Genomic DNA, 17,786 nt, shown 5'->3' on the forward strand with positions numbered 1-17,786 from the left:
TCATAACTTTCTCACTCTAAGTTGATGGTTTGTGGTTGTTGCCAACTTGGGATTACTATGAACTCGTCCTGATATTTTTCAGATTGTTTCATGGCAGGAATCAGAATAAGGAAGCTGTTCTCTACCAATTGCTATGCTATAAAAAAAATATTTTATATACGAACAAATATTAGTATGTAATAACATATAATAAAATTAAATAAAAATCACAATCAAATAAGATATTAAGATTTACATAGAAAATCCCTCCAATACGAATGTTAAAAATCATAGAATAAGCTATAAAAAATCTACTATAAAAATAATTAACGTACAAATCTCTATTGCTCAAAATATAAGCAACAATCATAAAAGAATAATATAGATATAAAGATTATGTTACTGTCCATAATATCCAAAATCTCTCCAAGAATCTATTGCAAATCTAATCTAATATAATACGAGAACACTGCTTAGATGTTTGAGATCCTCGTCGTCTTCTTTTTCTTTTTTTCTTATTCTTTTGCCTTTGACTGTTATTAGAAGAGTTAAGGTTTAGGTTATTAAAACTCTGCCTAACACCCCCATCTCTCAAGTTAAAGGTTTATGATTTAATGAGCACTCCATGTTAAGAATATAAACTAAAATCATATTTCATCTAATTGCTTAAGTCACAAAAGGGGGGGGATCGATCTCTCAATACTATACTTCTCCCCACTGACTTGATCGTCGGAGGGGTCGGGCCGAGCTACCGACCCGACCTGTGTGTAGGCACCCGACCGCTGTTAAGCCTGCTCGACAAGGCGGAGTTTCCCAGCGAGATCCCCCGCATCCGCCGCCCCGGGACTTCAAAGGGAGTCACGTCTGATCCGAGTCATTTGGAGCCCTGAACCAACCGCGTCGACCCCGAAGTCACGGCTAAATAGTCACGTCTGATCCGAGTCATTTGGAGCCCTGAACCAGCCGCGTCGACCCCGAAGTCACGGCTAAAAAGTTACTTACCGTAACACCTCTCATCCTCATTTATGATTTAATGAGCACTCCGTGTTAAGAATATAAACTAAAATCATATTTCATCTAATTGCTTAAGTCACAAATGTATAAATAAATTTATGGAATGATATAGAAAAAAAAAAAAGATGAAGGTCCTTATCCCCTTATAAATAAAAAATATCTTAATTAATTTTGATTAGTTGGATTGAGTCATTTATAATCCGCACACACATACAAATGAATGACAGAGTGTGTATTAAGAATATAAACTAATATCATGTTTCATCTAATGATTTGAATGAGTGAAAAACATAGATAAAATATGTTTCGTTAATAAGTTATGGATCAAAACAAGCCAATTTAGAACACACTAATTAAATGTAGCAAAAGAGAAAATATTTTCTTTACTTCCAATAACAAAGAATATAACAAGATTTTTATGTGCAGCTTCAATATAATATACACACACACACTCACATCCATACTATTTCTATTCCTTGGCATTCATTAATTTCATTTTCAGACATTTTCTTCAGATAATTACAATCACCAACAAGAAAACAGTAAGAACAACAAAATGTTTGAATGACAGTGCTATTATGTTGTATTGATGCTAATTACACACAATAAATCTTTACAGCTTATTATGACATAATTATAGTCTTAATATAGTCATCTCTCATAACTACAAGAGAAAATGTATGATCCCAGCATTCACCTCCTCATGTTCTTCTTCCTGAAGAACATATCGAAAACACGATCCACAAAGAGGAAGTAGGCAAATCTCCATGACCTCTTCAGTATCAAACAGCCCCAGAATACCCAGAACCCAAAGACAAACCCCAGCAGCATGGCAAGACCGAACCAGATGATGCTGTCTTCTTCATCCAAGCCATCTTCTTTTTCGGTTCCTGCACCGTCCGAGCAACCTCTGCTCAATGGAGGTCCACAGAGACCAGCATTTCCACTGTAGATGGATGGGTCATCAAGCGTTTGTATCTGATCACCTCTGGGAATCCGCCCTGACAAGTTGTTGTTGGAGAGATTCAACACGCTCAGGAATGCCAGATCTGCAATGCTTGCAGGAATTGGACCGGAGAGCTGATTCATGGAGAGATCAAGAAACTCCAGCCATTTCAGGTTGCCGATTGCCTGTGGAATCCTCCCGGATAAATGATTCCTCGATAGGTTGAGGAAGAGCAGCCCTGCAAGATTTGTCAGCTCTGTGGGGATCTCTCCCGAGAGAGAGTTGCTGGAGAGGTCGATCCCTGTGACAAGTGAGAGTGTGCTATGGAACATGAGCTCCCTCCCCTTCCAGATCATCTGAATGCTCTCCGAGTACCCCAGCGCGCTGAACTCTACAGCTCTTCCTTCTTGTCTTCTCGCCATAGCAGATAGACCAGAGAAGCTCCTCGGTATGCTTCCCCTGAGATCGTTGTCTGCAAGGTCCAACACCTGCAGCGAGGCAAGCCGCGAGAGTTGTGGAGGAATGCTGCCACCGAACATGTTCGATCGCAACCTGAGAACTATCATGGACGGGAAGCTGTCCCCCACCCATGTCGGGATTTCTCCATGGAAGCCGTTCTCCCCCAGATCCAGCGCAACGAGATGCCTGCACTGCTTCAGGGACGAGGGGAACTCCCCATTGAACCTGTTGCTGTTCAGGTGCAGTGACACGAGTGATGCATTGGAGCCCATCGAGCTTGGGATGCTCCCATGGAGATCGTTGTTTGCTAGATCGACGTACTGCATGGCTTCCGTGTCCAGCAAACAGTCGGGTAGCCTCCCTGAGAGGTGGTTGTTCGAGAGATCGAGGATCTGCAGACCGCTGAATCTGCAGAGCAAGGGGATGATGCTGCTGTCGATGAGGTTGTCCGAAAGCAGCAAGTACTGCACGTCAGGCAAGTAAGTCGAGCTTGAATGCGTGATCTCTTCCCAGTCCACCGGGAGCATGGCCGTGAAAGAATTCCTGGAGAGATCAATGTAGTTGAGATCTGGATGTTGGACGAGCAACTTCCATACTTGACCGGAGAGCTTGTTTCCGGACAAATCTAAGCTTTGAAGAGCCGAAAGTTCAGCTACTGTCGAAGGAAGTGATCCCGATATGCCATTGTTGCTCAGGTTAAGCCAAGCCAAGGAAACCAAGTTCCCAAGCTCTGCCGGAATGCTTCCTGTAAGATTGTTCGACGACAAACTCAGGTAGTAAAGGTTCGTCATGTTCCCGAACTCTGGTGGAATTTTACCGGAGATTCTGTTGTCGTCCAAACGCAGGTTGGCGAGACTCCTCCATTCCACCCAAGCCGGTGACAGAGTGCCGGTTAACTGGTTCCCAGGAAGGTACAAGGTCTCGAGCTGAGGATGAGCACCGAAAGCTTCTGATAGATCTCCACTGAAGTGGTTCCACCCCAAACTGATCCGTCGTATCCCTGTGCAGTTCTTCAGCCAAGCTGGTAGTCTTCCTGTGAAGTTGTTGTTATCTGCGTATAGATAGCGGAGATTGGAGTTATTGCAGAGGAAGGGTGGCAGTTCCCCTGAGAAGCTGTTGTTGGTGAGTTGCGCTGTGCTCAGGAGGCCGTTCTTCCCTAGTTCCCCTGGAAGGCTACCTGAGAGCTTGTTGTTGATGACGATCAAAGATTGGAGCTTTGGGAGTGCAGAGATGGTGCTCGGTAACTCGCCGGAGAACTGGTTCTGGCTGATGTCTAGGATCTCCAGAGTCGTCATGTTCCCAATCTCTGGCGGGATTGTGCCGCTTAGCCTGTTGTCAGAGAGTTCCAGCACGGTGAGCTGGGTGAGCCTGCCGATCTGGTGAGGAATGGGACCTGTGAACTGGTTGTCCAGGAGTTGCAGATCCTGCAATTTGGTCAGATCGCCGATCTCTTCCGGGATCGAGCCGGTGAGATTGGTCTGGCCGAGGCCCAGGCTTCTGAGCTCTCTGAGCTTGCCGATTTCCTTGGGGATTTGCCCGGTTAGTGGATTGTGATCCATCTGAAGCGAGAGAAGCTGCGTCCAATTGGCGAGAGCTTCCGGCATCAGCTCGGAGAATCCATTTTTCGATACGTCGAACACCTGAAGTCTCGTCAGCCTCGACAGAGATGAAGGCAGAACCCCGTCGAACTGGTTGTGGGAAAGATCCAAGTGCAGCAGCTTAGTGCAACTTGTGATCGGAGAAGGGAATGGCCCGACGAGGTGGTTGTCGGAGAGAGTGAGATTAGTGAGCTGCGTGAGCATCGCGATCTCCTCGGGTACGGTTTCCTCGAGCTGGTTGAAGCTGAGATCCAAGAAGATGAGCTTGGAAGCAGCAGAGATGGCGGGGGGGACGCGGCCATGGAGGCTGTTGCCGTAGAGATCGAGGTGGGTGAGGTTAGGGAGGGCAGAGAAGTCGAGATCGAGGAGGGTGCCGTTGAGGCCGGAAGAGGGCAAGCGTAGCTGCACGAGGCTGCCGGCGGCGTCGCAGCGGACGCCGAACCAGTTGCATGGGGTCGTGGCGTTGGTGAGCGACCATGAGTTGAGCGTGTCGGGTTGGAACAAGCTGGTCTTCCAATTCACGAGAGCCTCTGCTGCTGTTGCAGCTCCAGTTTCTGCAGTACAAGTCGGTAGGAGGAAGAGGAAGAAAGGAAGGAATTGGATTGGCTTCATGGCGTCCGATCGGGAACGAGACGAAGCTGTTGGTGGTCCTTAACCATTTCCCGGAGCTGAAAGGTCCGCAGCTTCGGGAAGTCAGCACATCAATGCAGAAAAAGTCAAAATTACAATGCAGAGAGCATTGTATTTTGACCAACTGAAAAAAACAATTTATAATAATTTATATACCTTTATGATTCTTTATGAATCTATAATAATTTTAAATATGAGATTTTTATATTAATAAAATAATTATATGCCTTTAAAATTTTAATTTATTTCTAAAAATTATTCATTTAATATCCATATATTTTTACTATCATTAAAGATCTTATTAATAATAATCAAAATAATTTATTTTACTAATGTAAGCTAATTATCATCTTCATTCCTCACCATTATCTAATATATTTAAAGATAAGGGAAGGGAAGGGAAGAGAAGAAGAGAAAGATGGAGATGTCCTCAACTGCAGCAGTTCACTGCTGTCCGATTCCCTCCGTCTCCAAGCCTCGACCCTCACCACTCTCTTCTCTCATGCTACAAGCAAAAGGCTTCCTTCTCTCTTCCTTGGCTCCTCTGGGCCTTGCCATAGTTCTTAGCTCTCCCTTGCCCTCCGTTGCAGCACTCCCTTATCCTAATCCTCAGTCTCCTCCTTCCTCACCTGCCACTCCCTACGCGCAGTCTCAGAAGCTGCAGCTTGGGCTAGAGAATGGGTACATTCATTCCTACTGCCTACTCCGTTTCTTCCTTCTCCTTTGTTCATCACAGGCCAAAAGACCATCGAGGTGTTCTAATGCAGGAAGATTAGAGCTTGTCCATCCATCAATCCTGGTTGCGTCTCCACGAACCCGAACTCGTCGTCGTTTGCTTTTCCATGGATGATCCCTGATAATTTCTCGGGAGATGTCATTCAGGTGAGCAATAACTCGTTTGATGAAATGCCACTTTGTGCTCTCTACATGTATCCTCTCTCTCTCTCTCTCTCTTTCTCTTAAAACAGAGTTTGCGTGATGCAATCCTGAGAACACAGCGGAATGTTGAGTTCAAGGTAGACGAAGAAACACCTGACGGTAATTCATTTAAATTTGATGCCTATGCTTTGATGCAATTATTAGTCTTCAAATAGTTGTCTCAGTGGTGTCAATGTCCTCAGTGTCCTAAATTTATTGGCTTTTGTTGGAATTTTGTACTTTATCATAATTAGTAAAAAAAATTACATAAGCATTTGATTCAGGTTACAGTCCATGGACACATTTGTATCATCAGTATGATTTGTCAATATACTCCGACGGCCCACTCCTATCAAAGCTTTTCTCTTGTTTAACTCATAAATGTACCATGTAATGTGTTTTGAACTGGATCAGGACATAATTCAATCTTCAAAAGAATAGGGAATGCATACTTCTTGATGCTCATATTCTTTGAAGTTTATTGTTCATTGATACAGTTCTCAGCTTACTGTCTTTCAGAGTTCTAGCTATCAGAAATTTAACTTTGAAACATGTAGGTTGTGAGCAATAGAGAGGCTGGATCAGATTTAATACAAAGTAACTCTCAACAAGTTCAGTTTCTGTTGAAACTTGTGATGACAACTATGTTATCTAACACAAAGCTGCTAAGAATAAAGAAAAGATGTGGTTTCTATTGTAAACGGCATCTTACTTCAGCTCCATCCTATGGAAGACTAAACAGCTTCTTTGCCTCTTGTGAACTCATATTGCAACATGAGTGGACAGGTAAATATTTAACAGTTCAACAAAAGAATAATTAATCAGATGGAATACAAAAATAGAAACAATAATGAAGACAATAAATTCATTTTACAATAGGTTTATTAGAAAAAAAGACCATTAGGAAGGGACAACATATTCTTAGATTTGGTGATCTGCAACGAGTAAAATTGCTTGCTTTAATACACTCTCTAATGTTCATAAGCACTTCCTGCTTGCAGCGGAGAAAAATCATGCTATATTATATTACCTAACAACTGGATAATATACTAATGCACTTATTTCTATAAATCCACAAACCTGTTAGGCCCTTGGCTATACAGTAAGCTATATATTAATTATAAATACAACGAGTTTGTGATATAAACTAACACAAAGCTTTCTTATCCACACTCCTTCAAAGCTTATATTAACTTGTCTAGAGTCTAAAGCTCTCAGAAATCAGCCATTTTTTTCTTAAGTAGCTTAGAGAAAGTTTCATATCTTTATTTCGATGCAAATCTTTCTTGCAACGATTAGGTTGGGTTTGCTGGTGAGTAGACCGCATTATTCAACTAAGTCGATGATTTTCACAGATCGTGAACACTCCTTTTGAGCATATATCATTTTTTCTATAATAAAATATTCAGACGGCTCAAAACTAATAAATCATCCAGTTATTCATTTAGGTAGTTCATAAAAACTTAATAGCATATGGTTCTTTTAGATGAACAACTTATAACAACTACTGTAGTGAGGTTGATGAAATGACTAGACATATATCTGATTACATAATCTTCACATCTTATGCCCCATCCTCATGGCTTACTGGCTTTCGTTATAATTCTTGGCTCATAATTTGAACCATGGAACTTTGGTATATCGACCATCGCTATAATGTTCATGATTTGTACATCTTTTTTTACATATGTTTTTCCATTTCGTCTTTTTCTTATCAAACGTATGTTCACCCATAAAGGACAAAGCAGGGTGACATACTTGACATTGCATTTATCAGGGAACTATATACAAGCAGAGGTTGATGGAGGATTTGGACGTGATGTAATGGAGTTCCTGGTTAGAAAAGATGTTGTTGCTTTTAGATCAATGGCAACAAAAGTCACATATATTTACCCATTCACAACAGCTTTAGGTGACTCCAAAGGACAAATTGAACGAATCAACAGAATCAAGGAAGAATTGGGTTGGTATGCTCCCAATTTTGAATCCATGGATTAAACAGGTTGGTTTCTGTAAAATCACCTCTATAGCATATTTTCTCTGTATACGCTGCAAACCAAGTGTATTGAATGGCATTGATTGAGCACAGGCTATGTGCCTTTATGCGATGGTACCAGATGATGATTAAACAAAACTTTGATGAATTGAAATCTTTTTTTTTCTCTTGTATGATGCTTCTGTTAAGGCATTACGTTGTATGTCTAATATCATTAGAAATTTCTTGAGCTGGTCCATTTCCTGGCAATGGAGTAAGTCATCTTCAAAAGGGCACAGAAACTAGAGGTAATTGCTTGGAACATAATTATCTGTCAATCTCATGTGAGCTGTGTAAATGATTAAGAAGTATGACCTAGTACTTATAAAGTAAGAAATTTTAGTCTCGTCTACAGAATAATAGAAAGTAAGAATAAAAGTTTGAAATTACAGGCATGACATTGCTCATCCCATACTGATCAGAAGAAAATGATTTTATTGCTAGTATGCCTGTTGTACATCTTAAGGTCATTAATATCAGCATTCACTCACTAGAAGTGTCTTTATTCATTGCTTTTCACTGTTGACTATCAGACAGTTTTCCTTTGAACTAATTCCTACTGCTCTCATTACTCACATTAGCTGAAGGAAACCTTCGAAGTCTAAATTCTATGCCTATTCCCAGGGGATCTATACAGGAAAGATGCTTTAAATCTTAGATTTCTGGTTGTTTAGATAATGTGAGTACCACCTCAAGTTCCTCTTATTATCATTTAAATGCTGTTTTGGCAGCCTTTTTGTTGTTTGACTGCACAACTGCAGTTTGTAGATTTATGTTTCTGGAAAATTTTCCAAGATACTGATTTTCCTGGATGAGTACACATTAGAAAGTGAAATTATGTTAAGTAAAAGTCATTGATGAAAGCACTAAATAATTAACTTGTGCTCAGGATTCAAAACAATAAAAACCTTCTTTTCAGAATCTGTTGATGTTTTCACAAGATATTTTTAAAGAAAGACATGAGCTGTAACATTCTAGAAATGACAAGAACACACAATTGGAGTATGTAAGGTTCGAATTGAATCGAACATGATTTGATAAAGTTGTCACATGTGCATTGTGATGTATTGATGGTTATTTGCTGCAAAATACTATCCCATTTGACTATATAGGAGCATTTAGGGACCCATGTGGTGAAAGGGACTTTGAAGAACTTATTGCTTCACTTGTTGAACAGGTAAAAGTAATCAATGCTCTACCATCTCATGCCTTGCTTGATCAAGTTACACTCTGAGCAAAAGAAAGCAATGTGTAAACCTACTATTTTTGTTAGTAACCCTCTGAAGGAAGGTCTTTTATGGTCCAACTAAGATGAAAAATACTGTCCGAAAAATGCCTTTCCCAAAAGTAAACCTAGAGTGAAGTTTGAACCAAATCTAACCCTTTTTTCATAAAATTGATCACTGAGCTCTCTTTTGAGACTTATTCATTGTGATGTTACAAACAGCAGAATCATGTTATAGATATCTTTTCTTTTTTTAAGTTGGATTTGTGTTCCATCAGCTCTGTCACTTATTTTTCTAACATGAATGGTTATCGACAAAATAAGCTTATCATTTCCCCATATTTTACAGTAATAATGTATTAAAGTTTCAAAGTTTTGTTTTCATTGGATTAGTTTAAACTCATAATTGAGAGGATTTTTTACTGAGTTGACTCTGGCTTTTGAATGAAAACAGGTCAATGGTGCGGTAATCTCATGCCAACTGCAAGATGGAAATGTTCAGAAACTTGGCATTACCTCCACAAGTACTTGGATCTTAAAACCTATTCAAGATGCCTCTAAATTGCACACTTCGGCATCCAATTACAAGCTTTCCTACTGGATCATTGGAGGTTCATTGTGAAAGACTTGTCCTCTTGAAGTTATACCAGTAGTAATAGCAACAGATAATTACATAGAGATCTGTGTGTGGCAGGTTTAAGATATCATATGACAACAGTTCATTGGTCTACAAAACTTGGATTCATTGTGTTTTAAGGTATTCTTTTGCCACATGGATGGCTAGTATTTCAATCACAAAAATGAATCCTTTGCTTGTTATGATGAGATTGGACACATTGATCTTTTGAACTGAGTAGAGAAGTTTGGAGGAAAAAGAAGACCTCATTCTCAAAGATGTGAACCCTCATCTCTCTCTATCTTTCTCTCTTTAGCAAGTGAGAGACATTCATGCTGCAGAGGCTTGTGCTCTCATCTCCATGTTCCAAGGAGAAGAACCAATGAGCAGACTGCACACAGCTTTGTCTTGGAAAAGACACACTGTGAACAGTACTCCCTGCTGAGTGCTGCTGACAAAAGGGCAGATGAGACACTCACCAGATTTCCTTCTTCAGCTACAATATGGACTTGGCCTGACCAAGTCTGCCCTACTTACCAAAAAGATGAACCATAATGATGATTCTGAATCTGTGAAACTATTCCTGCAAACAAGGTAATTATGTTTAAGCTTTAGAAACAGTAATTAGCCAAGAAAACAAAATGTGGGTATCCATTGAATGGTTTTTGAGTAATCTCCAAATTAGTGAGACCATTTGGGTGGTAAAAGGCCTCCCAAGCCAACTTCTCCTTCCTAGTTAATCTAAACCTACCCTTGCCTTTACCCCAACTCCTTGGGTTACCAACCCTAAAAGTTTCAGAGCTTCCATGACATGTGGGGGCCACATGAGATATTAATTAGTTTGAAAATAAAATGCTTCACATGTGCTGCCTGTGATTTATATTATCTTACAAAAGAAGAAAATTAAAGCATTATATCCTCAATAAAGCAGTAGTAAGATGTAATATATATATATATATATATATATATATATATATATATATATATATATAATATTTTAGAATAAACATGAAACACAGCTATACAATACTAATATTATATTTGAAACTTTTTTCTAAGTACACTAAAATGACAAATCACACCCTGGATCAAAAAGTAACCCAAGTTAGGGTGTGAGGAATGGGGTGATAAAGGTTGGGTTAGGGTTAACAGGACATTAGAATAATTCACAAGCTTGTGAATTATTTGTTTAGAATAAGATTCTTTTACAGAATAACATGAAACACAGCTATGCAATACTAATAACATATTTGAACCCTTTTTTTTTTCTAATTGCAGTATTATAACTTCTACAATAAACCAAAATGACAAATCACAGCCTGCATAAAAAATTAACCCTAGTTTAGGGTTATGTGGATATTAAAATATACTCAAGGTTTTCACCTTTATACTTTACTTCCTTTTCTTGCACAAGTATTTTGGTATTTCTGAACTATTTGTTTTAGAATGATATGTATTCTGTAGAATAATACCAACATGAAATACAGCTATGCAATACTAATATTATATTTGAAACTATTATTCTAATTACATAATTATAATATATACAGTCAACCAAAATTACAAATCACACCCTGAACAAAAAAAAAAAAAAACAATTAACCCTAGTTAGGGAGTGAGGAATGGGATGATAAAGTTGGGTTAGGGTTAAGAAGATATTAGAATATACACATGGTTGTGACCTTTTCCTTTACTTCCTTTTCTTGCATAAGCATTTTGGTATTTGTGGATTATTTGTTTTAGGTCTGAAGGGGGAGTTTGACTAAAGGAGCTCAATTTCGCCCTAATTTTTTGAGGAAATTGGGGGCAAATTTTGGCCGCTGAGGGCTTCTCACGGCGGCCGTTCGGATCTAATAATTCCATCATTTACGTGGATTTCCTCGGAAATTGGTGATCTCTCCTTCCCTCAATTTCCCATTTCGTGTTCTCGTTAATCTTCTTTTTCTCTTTGTTTTCGCTTTTGCTGTCGGCTCTGGTCTGATTCCGGCGATCGGGCCATCTAGGGTTTCTAGGTTTCAGATCCGTAGAAAATGGAAATTTGGTCGCACTGTTGGTTAATTCGTTCTCGGGATGAACTCTACACATCTGTGAATCTGTTCTTGTTTAGTCTTTCAGTTGTCCGTCTACTGTTCCCTGGGAAGCGCCGAGATCTTGGAAGAAGTTATCTTCGGACTGAACAAAAAATTGTTTTTTTTAACGTAGTTTCGTGATTTTTCAGCTGAAAAGGTAGCATTTTTCGTTGTTTGAAATGTGAATGAGTTGTCTTTGTTTCGATTCTTTGGGGTTCTCGCCTGTCCTTTTAGGTTTACGATCTAGTGGGCGATGGTCCAGATGAAGAGCTCGTGGGTGATTTTTTGTGTTCTTGTTAGACATTACAGTTCATTTTCAACGTTCATAGCGTAGGGTTTCTTCTCACTTCAGTATGGTAAAGTTCTCTTTTTGGTCGTGTTGTTTCAGCTGTGGATAGGGACTAGTTAGCAGGGGGAAGCGTTGTTTTGTGTTGTGTTGCTGTTGGTAGAATTGCAGGAAAAACTTGTTCTTTATCTTCTGTTCTTCATATGCAAGACCATTTGAAAAACCAGAAGAAGAGAGCAGAGAATAGATTGTGACATGGAGGAGGCTCTTAAGGCAAAAGAAATCGCGGAAAGGAAATTCAACTCCAAGGACGTCAAGGGTGCCAAGAAGTTTGCTTTGAAGGCCCAAAATCTCTTTCCTTCACTAGAAGGCATAAGCCAAATGATTGCCACTCTGGATGTTCATCTTGCAGCAGAGAAGAAGATCAATGGGGAGAGTGATTGGTATGCAATTCTCTCTGTGAATGCCTTGGCAGATGAAGAGGCACTCAAGAAGCATTACAGGAAGTTAGCCCTTCAGCTACACCCTGACAAGAACAAGTCTGTAGGGGCAGAAGGTGCTTTCAAGCTCATTTCTGAGGCTTGGAGTGTGTTGTCTGATAAGAACAGGAAAACAGCATATGACCAGAACAGAAATGTTAACGGTTTTCAGAACAAAGCTTCTCAACCACACATGGATCATTCGGCTCATAATTCTGCCAATGGTTTCCACTCGTTTTCCAACACCACAACATCCAACAAAAGGGCTCGAAAGAGTAACAATAGTTCTGGTAAATCTGTTGTGCCTCCTCAAACTCATACAGTAAATTTGAACACATTCTGGACATCATGCAAACAGTGCAGGATGCAGTACGAATATCTTAGGATTTACCTTAATCACAATCTTTTATGTCCTAATTGCCATCAAGCCTTCTTGGCTGTCGAGATAGGAATTCCAGGTAATGCAGCCAATTCATCTGTTCCTTGGTCAGCCAAGCAGCACCAACATAATTCAAACCATAATTACCAACTAAAGAATGGTTATAGTTCTGGGTTCAGTACCTCTACTTATCCTGGAACAGGACCTATGGAATTTCAGAATGGGGGAAATTTTGATTCTTATAACCATCAGAACTTCCAATGGAGCTCTCTCACTGGATCAGCTGGGACTGCTAGTAATGCAGATTCTCCTTTTCAGGCTGCACACCTAGTCCATAAGAAACTTGAGAAAAAGAGAAGAAAGTATGAGAAGCTACAAGCTGCAGCCCAGAGAGAAGAGTCTCTCCAGACAGATAGTCATGTCTATAAGAATACAGTGGATGGATCTGGAACTTATAATTCTGGTCACATTAGTAGTGCTTATGATTGGGAGCAACCTGTGTCTAAGGTTGGCAGACCAGCAAAAAGGAGATGCAATGGTGATCAGAGCAGCATTTATCATCGAAGAGATGAGGCAGAAAATATGTCTACAAGCATAGAAAAAACTGCTAATCCTGAAGTTCAAAGGGCTAATGGTGCTTTTGAGGATATTCCTAGAACTAGAATGACTGCTAGACAAAACAACTTTATCTTGGAGTTTTCACAGATTAATATCCGGCAAATGCTAATCGAGAAGGTTAAGGCGACAGTTGTTAACAAGCTCGAAGAATGGAACTTAGCTCAGTCAACCAAGCTGGTAGAAAAAGAGAAATTAAAGCAGAAAGGTGGACAAGAAGCAGCTGTTATGGATGGGGGGGATACAGGAAAACAGACCTGCTTAGATGACGCCAGCATGAAGGAGCCAATCCTTGACCATGATGACAATAAAGCTAAAGAAGTTCCAAAACCTGTATCAATCGATGTTCCTGATCCCGATTTCTATGACTTTGACAAGGACCGGCTTGAGAGGACTTTTGAAGGTGATCAGGTGTGGGCTACATATGACAGTGAAGATGGTATGCCACGACTCTATGCCATGGTTCAAAAAGTTCTCTCTTTGAATCCTTTTAAGATCCGTATGAGTTTTCTTAACTCAAAATCCAACAGTGAATTGGGACCAATTAACTGGATAGCCTCTGGATTTGCCAAGACATGTGGAGATTTCAGGGTGAGCAGATATCAAATAAGTGATACAGTCAATATATTCTCACATAAAGTTAGATGGGAGAAGGGTCCACGGGGAGTCATTAGAATTGTCCCTAAGAAGGGCGATATTTGGGCCTTATATAGAAATTGGTCTCCAGATTGGAATGAGCTTACACCTGATGATGTGATATACAAGTATGAAATGGTGGAAATACTTGATGATTATAGTGACGAGGATGGTGTGTCTGTCATCCCGCTTGTGAAAGTTGCTGGTTTCAAAGCAATATTCCATCGACATATGGACCCATTGGAGGCGAAGAGGATTGCAAGAGAAGAGATGTTTCGTTTTTCGCATCAAGTTCCTTCTTATTTGCTTACAGGTGAAGAATCTCATAGTGCTCTAAAGGGCTGCCTTGAATTGGACCCGGCAGCGACACCTATTGAACTTCTTCAGGTTATTACGGAAGTTAAGGAGGATGTGGGAATGGAGACAAATGAACAACAATCAGGTAATTAATTTGGAATATTTGAGGTGCATTCTGTAGACCTTTGCTATCAAACATAATGAACTCACAAAATGAAGTCTCAGTGAGCTTCTGTGCTCCATACCGTCATCCTTTTTTCTCTGATGACATGATTAGAATACCAGATTAGATGGTCGATTCACATATCTTCTATGACAGTCTCTGTTGGGCATATCTAACTATTAACTCTGACCTCATATGGAAATTGCTGGAGATAGAAGTCAGTTCTGGAGACCATGTTTTAGTATGAGAACCAGATTTCCATCTTAACCTTGGGGGATCAATCTTCCAATGTTTTCAAAGTTGAATGTGGTTCCAACATAATATTTTCAGCTAATTAACTGCTGGTCAGAAGCCGGTTAGATGCCTCCTGTATCCCTATCTTCTATGTTTCTTTATGTATGTTATGTTTTTATGTATTTCTTCGAGGCACTCTACCCTAGTGTTCTCCTTTATAGTTGTTTAACTTCATTATCATGATTGAGACTGATGAGCACATGTACGATTTATGGCAAATTGAGACTGATAGCACTTGTATGATTTATGGCAAATTGGAACTATTACTCCAATGATTTTTTATCTTCTTTTTTTGTTTTGTTTTCTTCCAAGCCTTTGTTTAGGATAATTATACTCCATTGCTTTTTTCTCTTTTTTTTTGGTTTTCTTGGAACCTTTGTTTAGGACTATTATTTATGGTGTCAGATTTGATCATCTTGCCAAATATATCAAGTCTTTTGCTGATCTAAATAATCTGCCAGAATAAAAGTTTTATCAAGTTGAGTCAAACTGCTTCAAATTCCAATGAGGTGAATAAAAATCTTCGTTTTAGCCTCTTATCTCCTTCTGCAAGTTATTTTGCAATAAGAGTGCACCGGGGGTTTTGCCTAGTAGTATCTTCCTCCGATGCTCAAGTCATTATATCTTTAGGAGTTGATAATTAGGACCCGAGATAGTGCTCAAATGGAAGAGAAAGACCATATGAGGGCTTAGCGGGCAAAAAATTAAACCTGTTTTCGTGGTGGTGATTTCTCTATAGGCATACCTGTGATGGCCTGTGATGTTTGAGCCATTCCGAGTAGTTAACTGAATTTGATTAGTATTTTGAGTAATTAGCTTATAGACTGTTTTTGATTCAACTGTGATACCATATGGCAGTTAAGCAGTTTTAACTGCTTCATGGGTGTTCATCTGTAACCACCTGAAAGCAATCATTGTTGGTGACAACTGGCTTGATGATGTGGAGCGAGTGTCACATTTTGCTTGGTGCCATGTGAAGTCTGATGAGTTCTTCACTAACAGTTATGCAAGTGGGTTTTCACAGCTGAGGTTTTCCTCTGTGCTCTTTCTACTTATGTTGACAACAATATGTAGGTAACTGTCTCCTTTTTTGGCTGATGAGTTCAGGATTGTAATCAATATCACTTTCTCAAGTTGAAGATTGATTCTGTTCGTTATATTTTACCCTATTCTCTGATACATCTGCCACATCTATGGTAATCCATCGGCGTCAGCTTCTAATACAGACTACTAGGTTACCATTTGGCATCAGTATTATGTGCAAGCTTATTGATTCAAACTTTCAATAGCAACCATCCTGGTAGTGCGTTGGTTGAGGCGTTCGGTGGATTTCAACTGGTTGAGTGTTTGATCCCTTGGTAGCATGCACCATGTGCAAATCATTTACCCTTGTGCCATATATAAAAACTCCAATCAAGAATTATTAACGACTTTGTAATGTATGACAACATTGGCAATTCCCCAAGTCTCAGCATTATTAAGTCTTTTTATTATGCTTATATTTCCTAATCGAGCAAATTATGCAGTTGATTTCTCTCAATATTTTAGACTCATTGAAACTTCAGTGGATAGTTGCAAATAGTGCTTTTGTTCAAATAGTATCTCTCATCCTTACTAATTGACAGTAGCTGTGGATTTGGTTTAATTTTTGTTCACTCAGATAATGCTATTTGACTTGATGGTTACATTTAATTATTTGTGTTTGAAGAAAATTGTTTTTTGTACATGCTAACAAATCGATTTGTGTGGGTGGAATTGTTGGTGAAAATGTGTTCAGTGAACTGCCATAAGATTTAAATTATCTTTATTGTTTTTCTGTTCCACATCCATCAAGAACAATAGACATGCTGTGTTTCACTGAAATTTTTCTCCCACCTCAAGAATTATGTAAGAGGGTGTTGCAGGGTTTATGCCAATGTTCTTTGAGGATGAATCAAGGTATAAATACATGAGATAGTAACTGTTGGTAAAGTCATTACTTGTTTTGATCAGGTCCATCATTTTTGAGATAGAAAACCAACTCTTTTATGTCAGTCAGTTGCAGTGTTGCACATATGCTTGTTATGTCTTTATCTTGCAAGTGTTTTATGATTTAGCACCTGAAATGTCCACAGGATGCTAAAGGGCCAGAATACTAAATGGACTGAACTGTAGAATATACATGTTGCTTATTATGTTGTAATTAGATTGTGATTTCAATTCTGGATAAAACTTCCTGTGAACTAAGTATAAATGGTTTTAAGCAAGCAAATTAGTCTCTTTCATTGCTTCTCTTATAAATAGGAAATGTCCTTACAAGCAAAGGAATATAGGATAGGCGACTGCCTTGGATTATTTTGCTTCCAACTGACCATGTTTTCTTTATCTTATAAATTTAAGATGACATCAGAAATGGGGAAACAACTTTCGGTTTGGAAACCTATTTACACACACATGTATGTATTTGTATATGTATATGTATATGTATATACATATGTACATATACATATATATGTATATGTATATGTATGTACATATATATATATACATGTATATATACATGTATACATATGTGTATGTATACATTTATATATGTATGTATATATATGTATATGTATGTACATATATATATACATACATATATATATATATATATATATACATATATATACATACATATATATATATATATATATATATATATATATATATATATCTTAAATTATTTCATTTAGGTTAATCACAAAATTGACTAACCAAATAGAATGGAAACGCCACAACAAATCATGTAGAAGAAGAATAAAAAAGAAAATCAATTCGACTTCAAACTCAAGACAACACATGAAACTAGCTAATATATGCTAATATATGAAATCAACAACGTAGCGGCAATGAGATGTTGACCATGTAGCATCGAGGTGTCACATGGTACAAAGGTATTGACCATATGATTACGAGGTATTGACTGTATGATACTAAGATGTTGATAAGATAATATCGAGATATTGACCTCATGGTGTTGAAGTATCGGTAGTTCTTCTTGTGTCGTTGCTTTTATTTTGCTTACCCCGCACATTATTGTGTCTTAGCTTATGTATTATCAATCGTGCTAACGTCGAAAAAGAAGTTTTTGGACTATTTCAATTATATTATCATAAAAAAGAATACT

At 38.8% G+C, this 17,786-nt stretch overlaps 3 protein-coding genes across 5 annotated transcripts; 2 read left to right on the forward strand and 1 right to left on the reverse strand.

Annotated features, from left to right (window-relative positions):
* Positions 1 to 1,550: 1,550 nt before the first annotated feature.
* On the reverse strand, positions 1,551 to 4,688 carry LOC103977109 (LRR receptor-like serine/threonine-protein kinase FLS2). The gene has a single exon (XM_009392528.3). The coding sequence runs from the start codon at positions 4,606 to 4,608 to the stop codon at positions 1,687 to 1,689; it is 2,922 nt and encodes a 973-aa protein (XP_009390803.2). The 5' UTR covers positions 4,609 to 4,688; the 3' UTR covers positions 1,551 to 1,686.
* A 325-nt stretch (positions 4,689 to 5,013) lies between these two features.
* On the forward strand, positions 5,014 to 9,623 carry LOC135632396 (thylakoid lumenal 17.9 kDa protein, chloroplastic-like). 2 transcript variants are annotated; one of them, XM_065140947.1, is made up of 6 exons: positions 5,014 to 5,307; positions 5,394 to 5,508; positions 5,595 to 5,664; positions 7,322 to 7,380; positions 7,451 to 7,546; positions 9,259 to 9,623. In XM_065140947.1, the coding sequence occupies exons 1-5, from the start codon at positions 5,045 to 5,047 to the stop codon at positions 7,454 to 7,456; spliced, it is 513 nt and encodes a 170-aa protein (XP_064997019.1). In that variant the 5' UTR covers positions 5,014 to 5,044; the 3' UTR covers positions 7,457 to 7,546; positions 9,259 to 9,623. The 2 variants fall into 2 exon arrangements, with proteins under 2 accessions (XP_064997019.1, XP_064997018.1); XM_065140946.1 differs by having other exon boundaries at positions 7,322 to 7,546.
* Positions 9,624 to 11,136: 1,513 nt separating this feature from the next.
* LOC103977107 (uncharacterized) lies at positions 11,137 to 16,139 on the forward strand. Of its 2 annotated transcripts, XR_001977405.2 has the most exons (4): positions 11,137 to 11,310; positions 11,878 to 14,326; positions 15,497 to 15,648; positions 15,746 to 16,139. XR_001977405.2 is itself a non-coding variant. In XM_009392526.3 (3 exons), exons 2-3 carry the CDS (start codon positions 12,031 to 12,033, stop codon positions 15,508 to 15,510), a joined length of 2,310 nt encoding a protein of 769 aa, XP_009390801.3. In that variant the 5' UTR covers positions 11,137 to 11,310; positions 11,878 to 12,030; the 3' UTR covers positions 15,511 to 16,139. The 2 variants fall into 2 exon arrangements, 1 of the variants encoding a protein (XP_009390801.3); XM_009392526.3 differs by having other exon boundaries at positions 15,497 to 16,139.
* Positions 16,140 to 17,786: the final 1,647 nt, after the last annotated feature.

The sequence above is a fragment of the Musa acuminata genome, chromosome BXJ3-3, assembly GCF_036884655.1.
Source record: "Musa acuminata AAA Group cultivar baxijiao chromosome BXJ3-3, Cavendish_Baxijiao_AAA, whole genome shotgun sequence".
Taxonomy (NCBI): domain Eukaryota; kingdom Viridiplantae; phylum Streptophyta; class Magnoliopsida; order Zingiberales; family Musaceae; genus Musa; species Musa acuminata.

Coding starts and splice junctions, on each gene's coding strand:
- LOC135632396 (XM_065140946.1), top strand. CDS start 5,045: ATGGAGATGTCCTCAACTGCAGCAGTTCACTGCTGTCCGATTCCCTCC. Junction 5,308..5,393: donor CAGCTTGGGCTAGAGAATGG/GTACATTCATTC, acceptor GTTCTAATGCAG/GAAGATTAGAGCTTGTCCAT. Junction 5,509..5,594: donor TCTCGGGAGATGTCATTCAG/GTGAGCAATAAC, acceptor CTCTTAAAACAG/AGTTTGCGTGATGCAATCCT.
- LOC103977107 (XM_009392526.3), top strand. CDS start 12,031: ATGGAGGAGGCTCTTAAGGCAAAAGAAATCGCGGAAAGGAAATTCAAC.
- LOC103977109 (XM_009392528.3), bottom strand. CDS start 4,608: ATGAAGCCAATCCAATTCCTTCCTTTCTTCCTCTTCCTCCTACCGACT.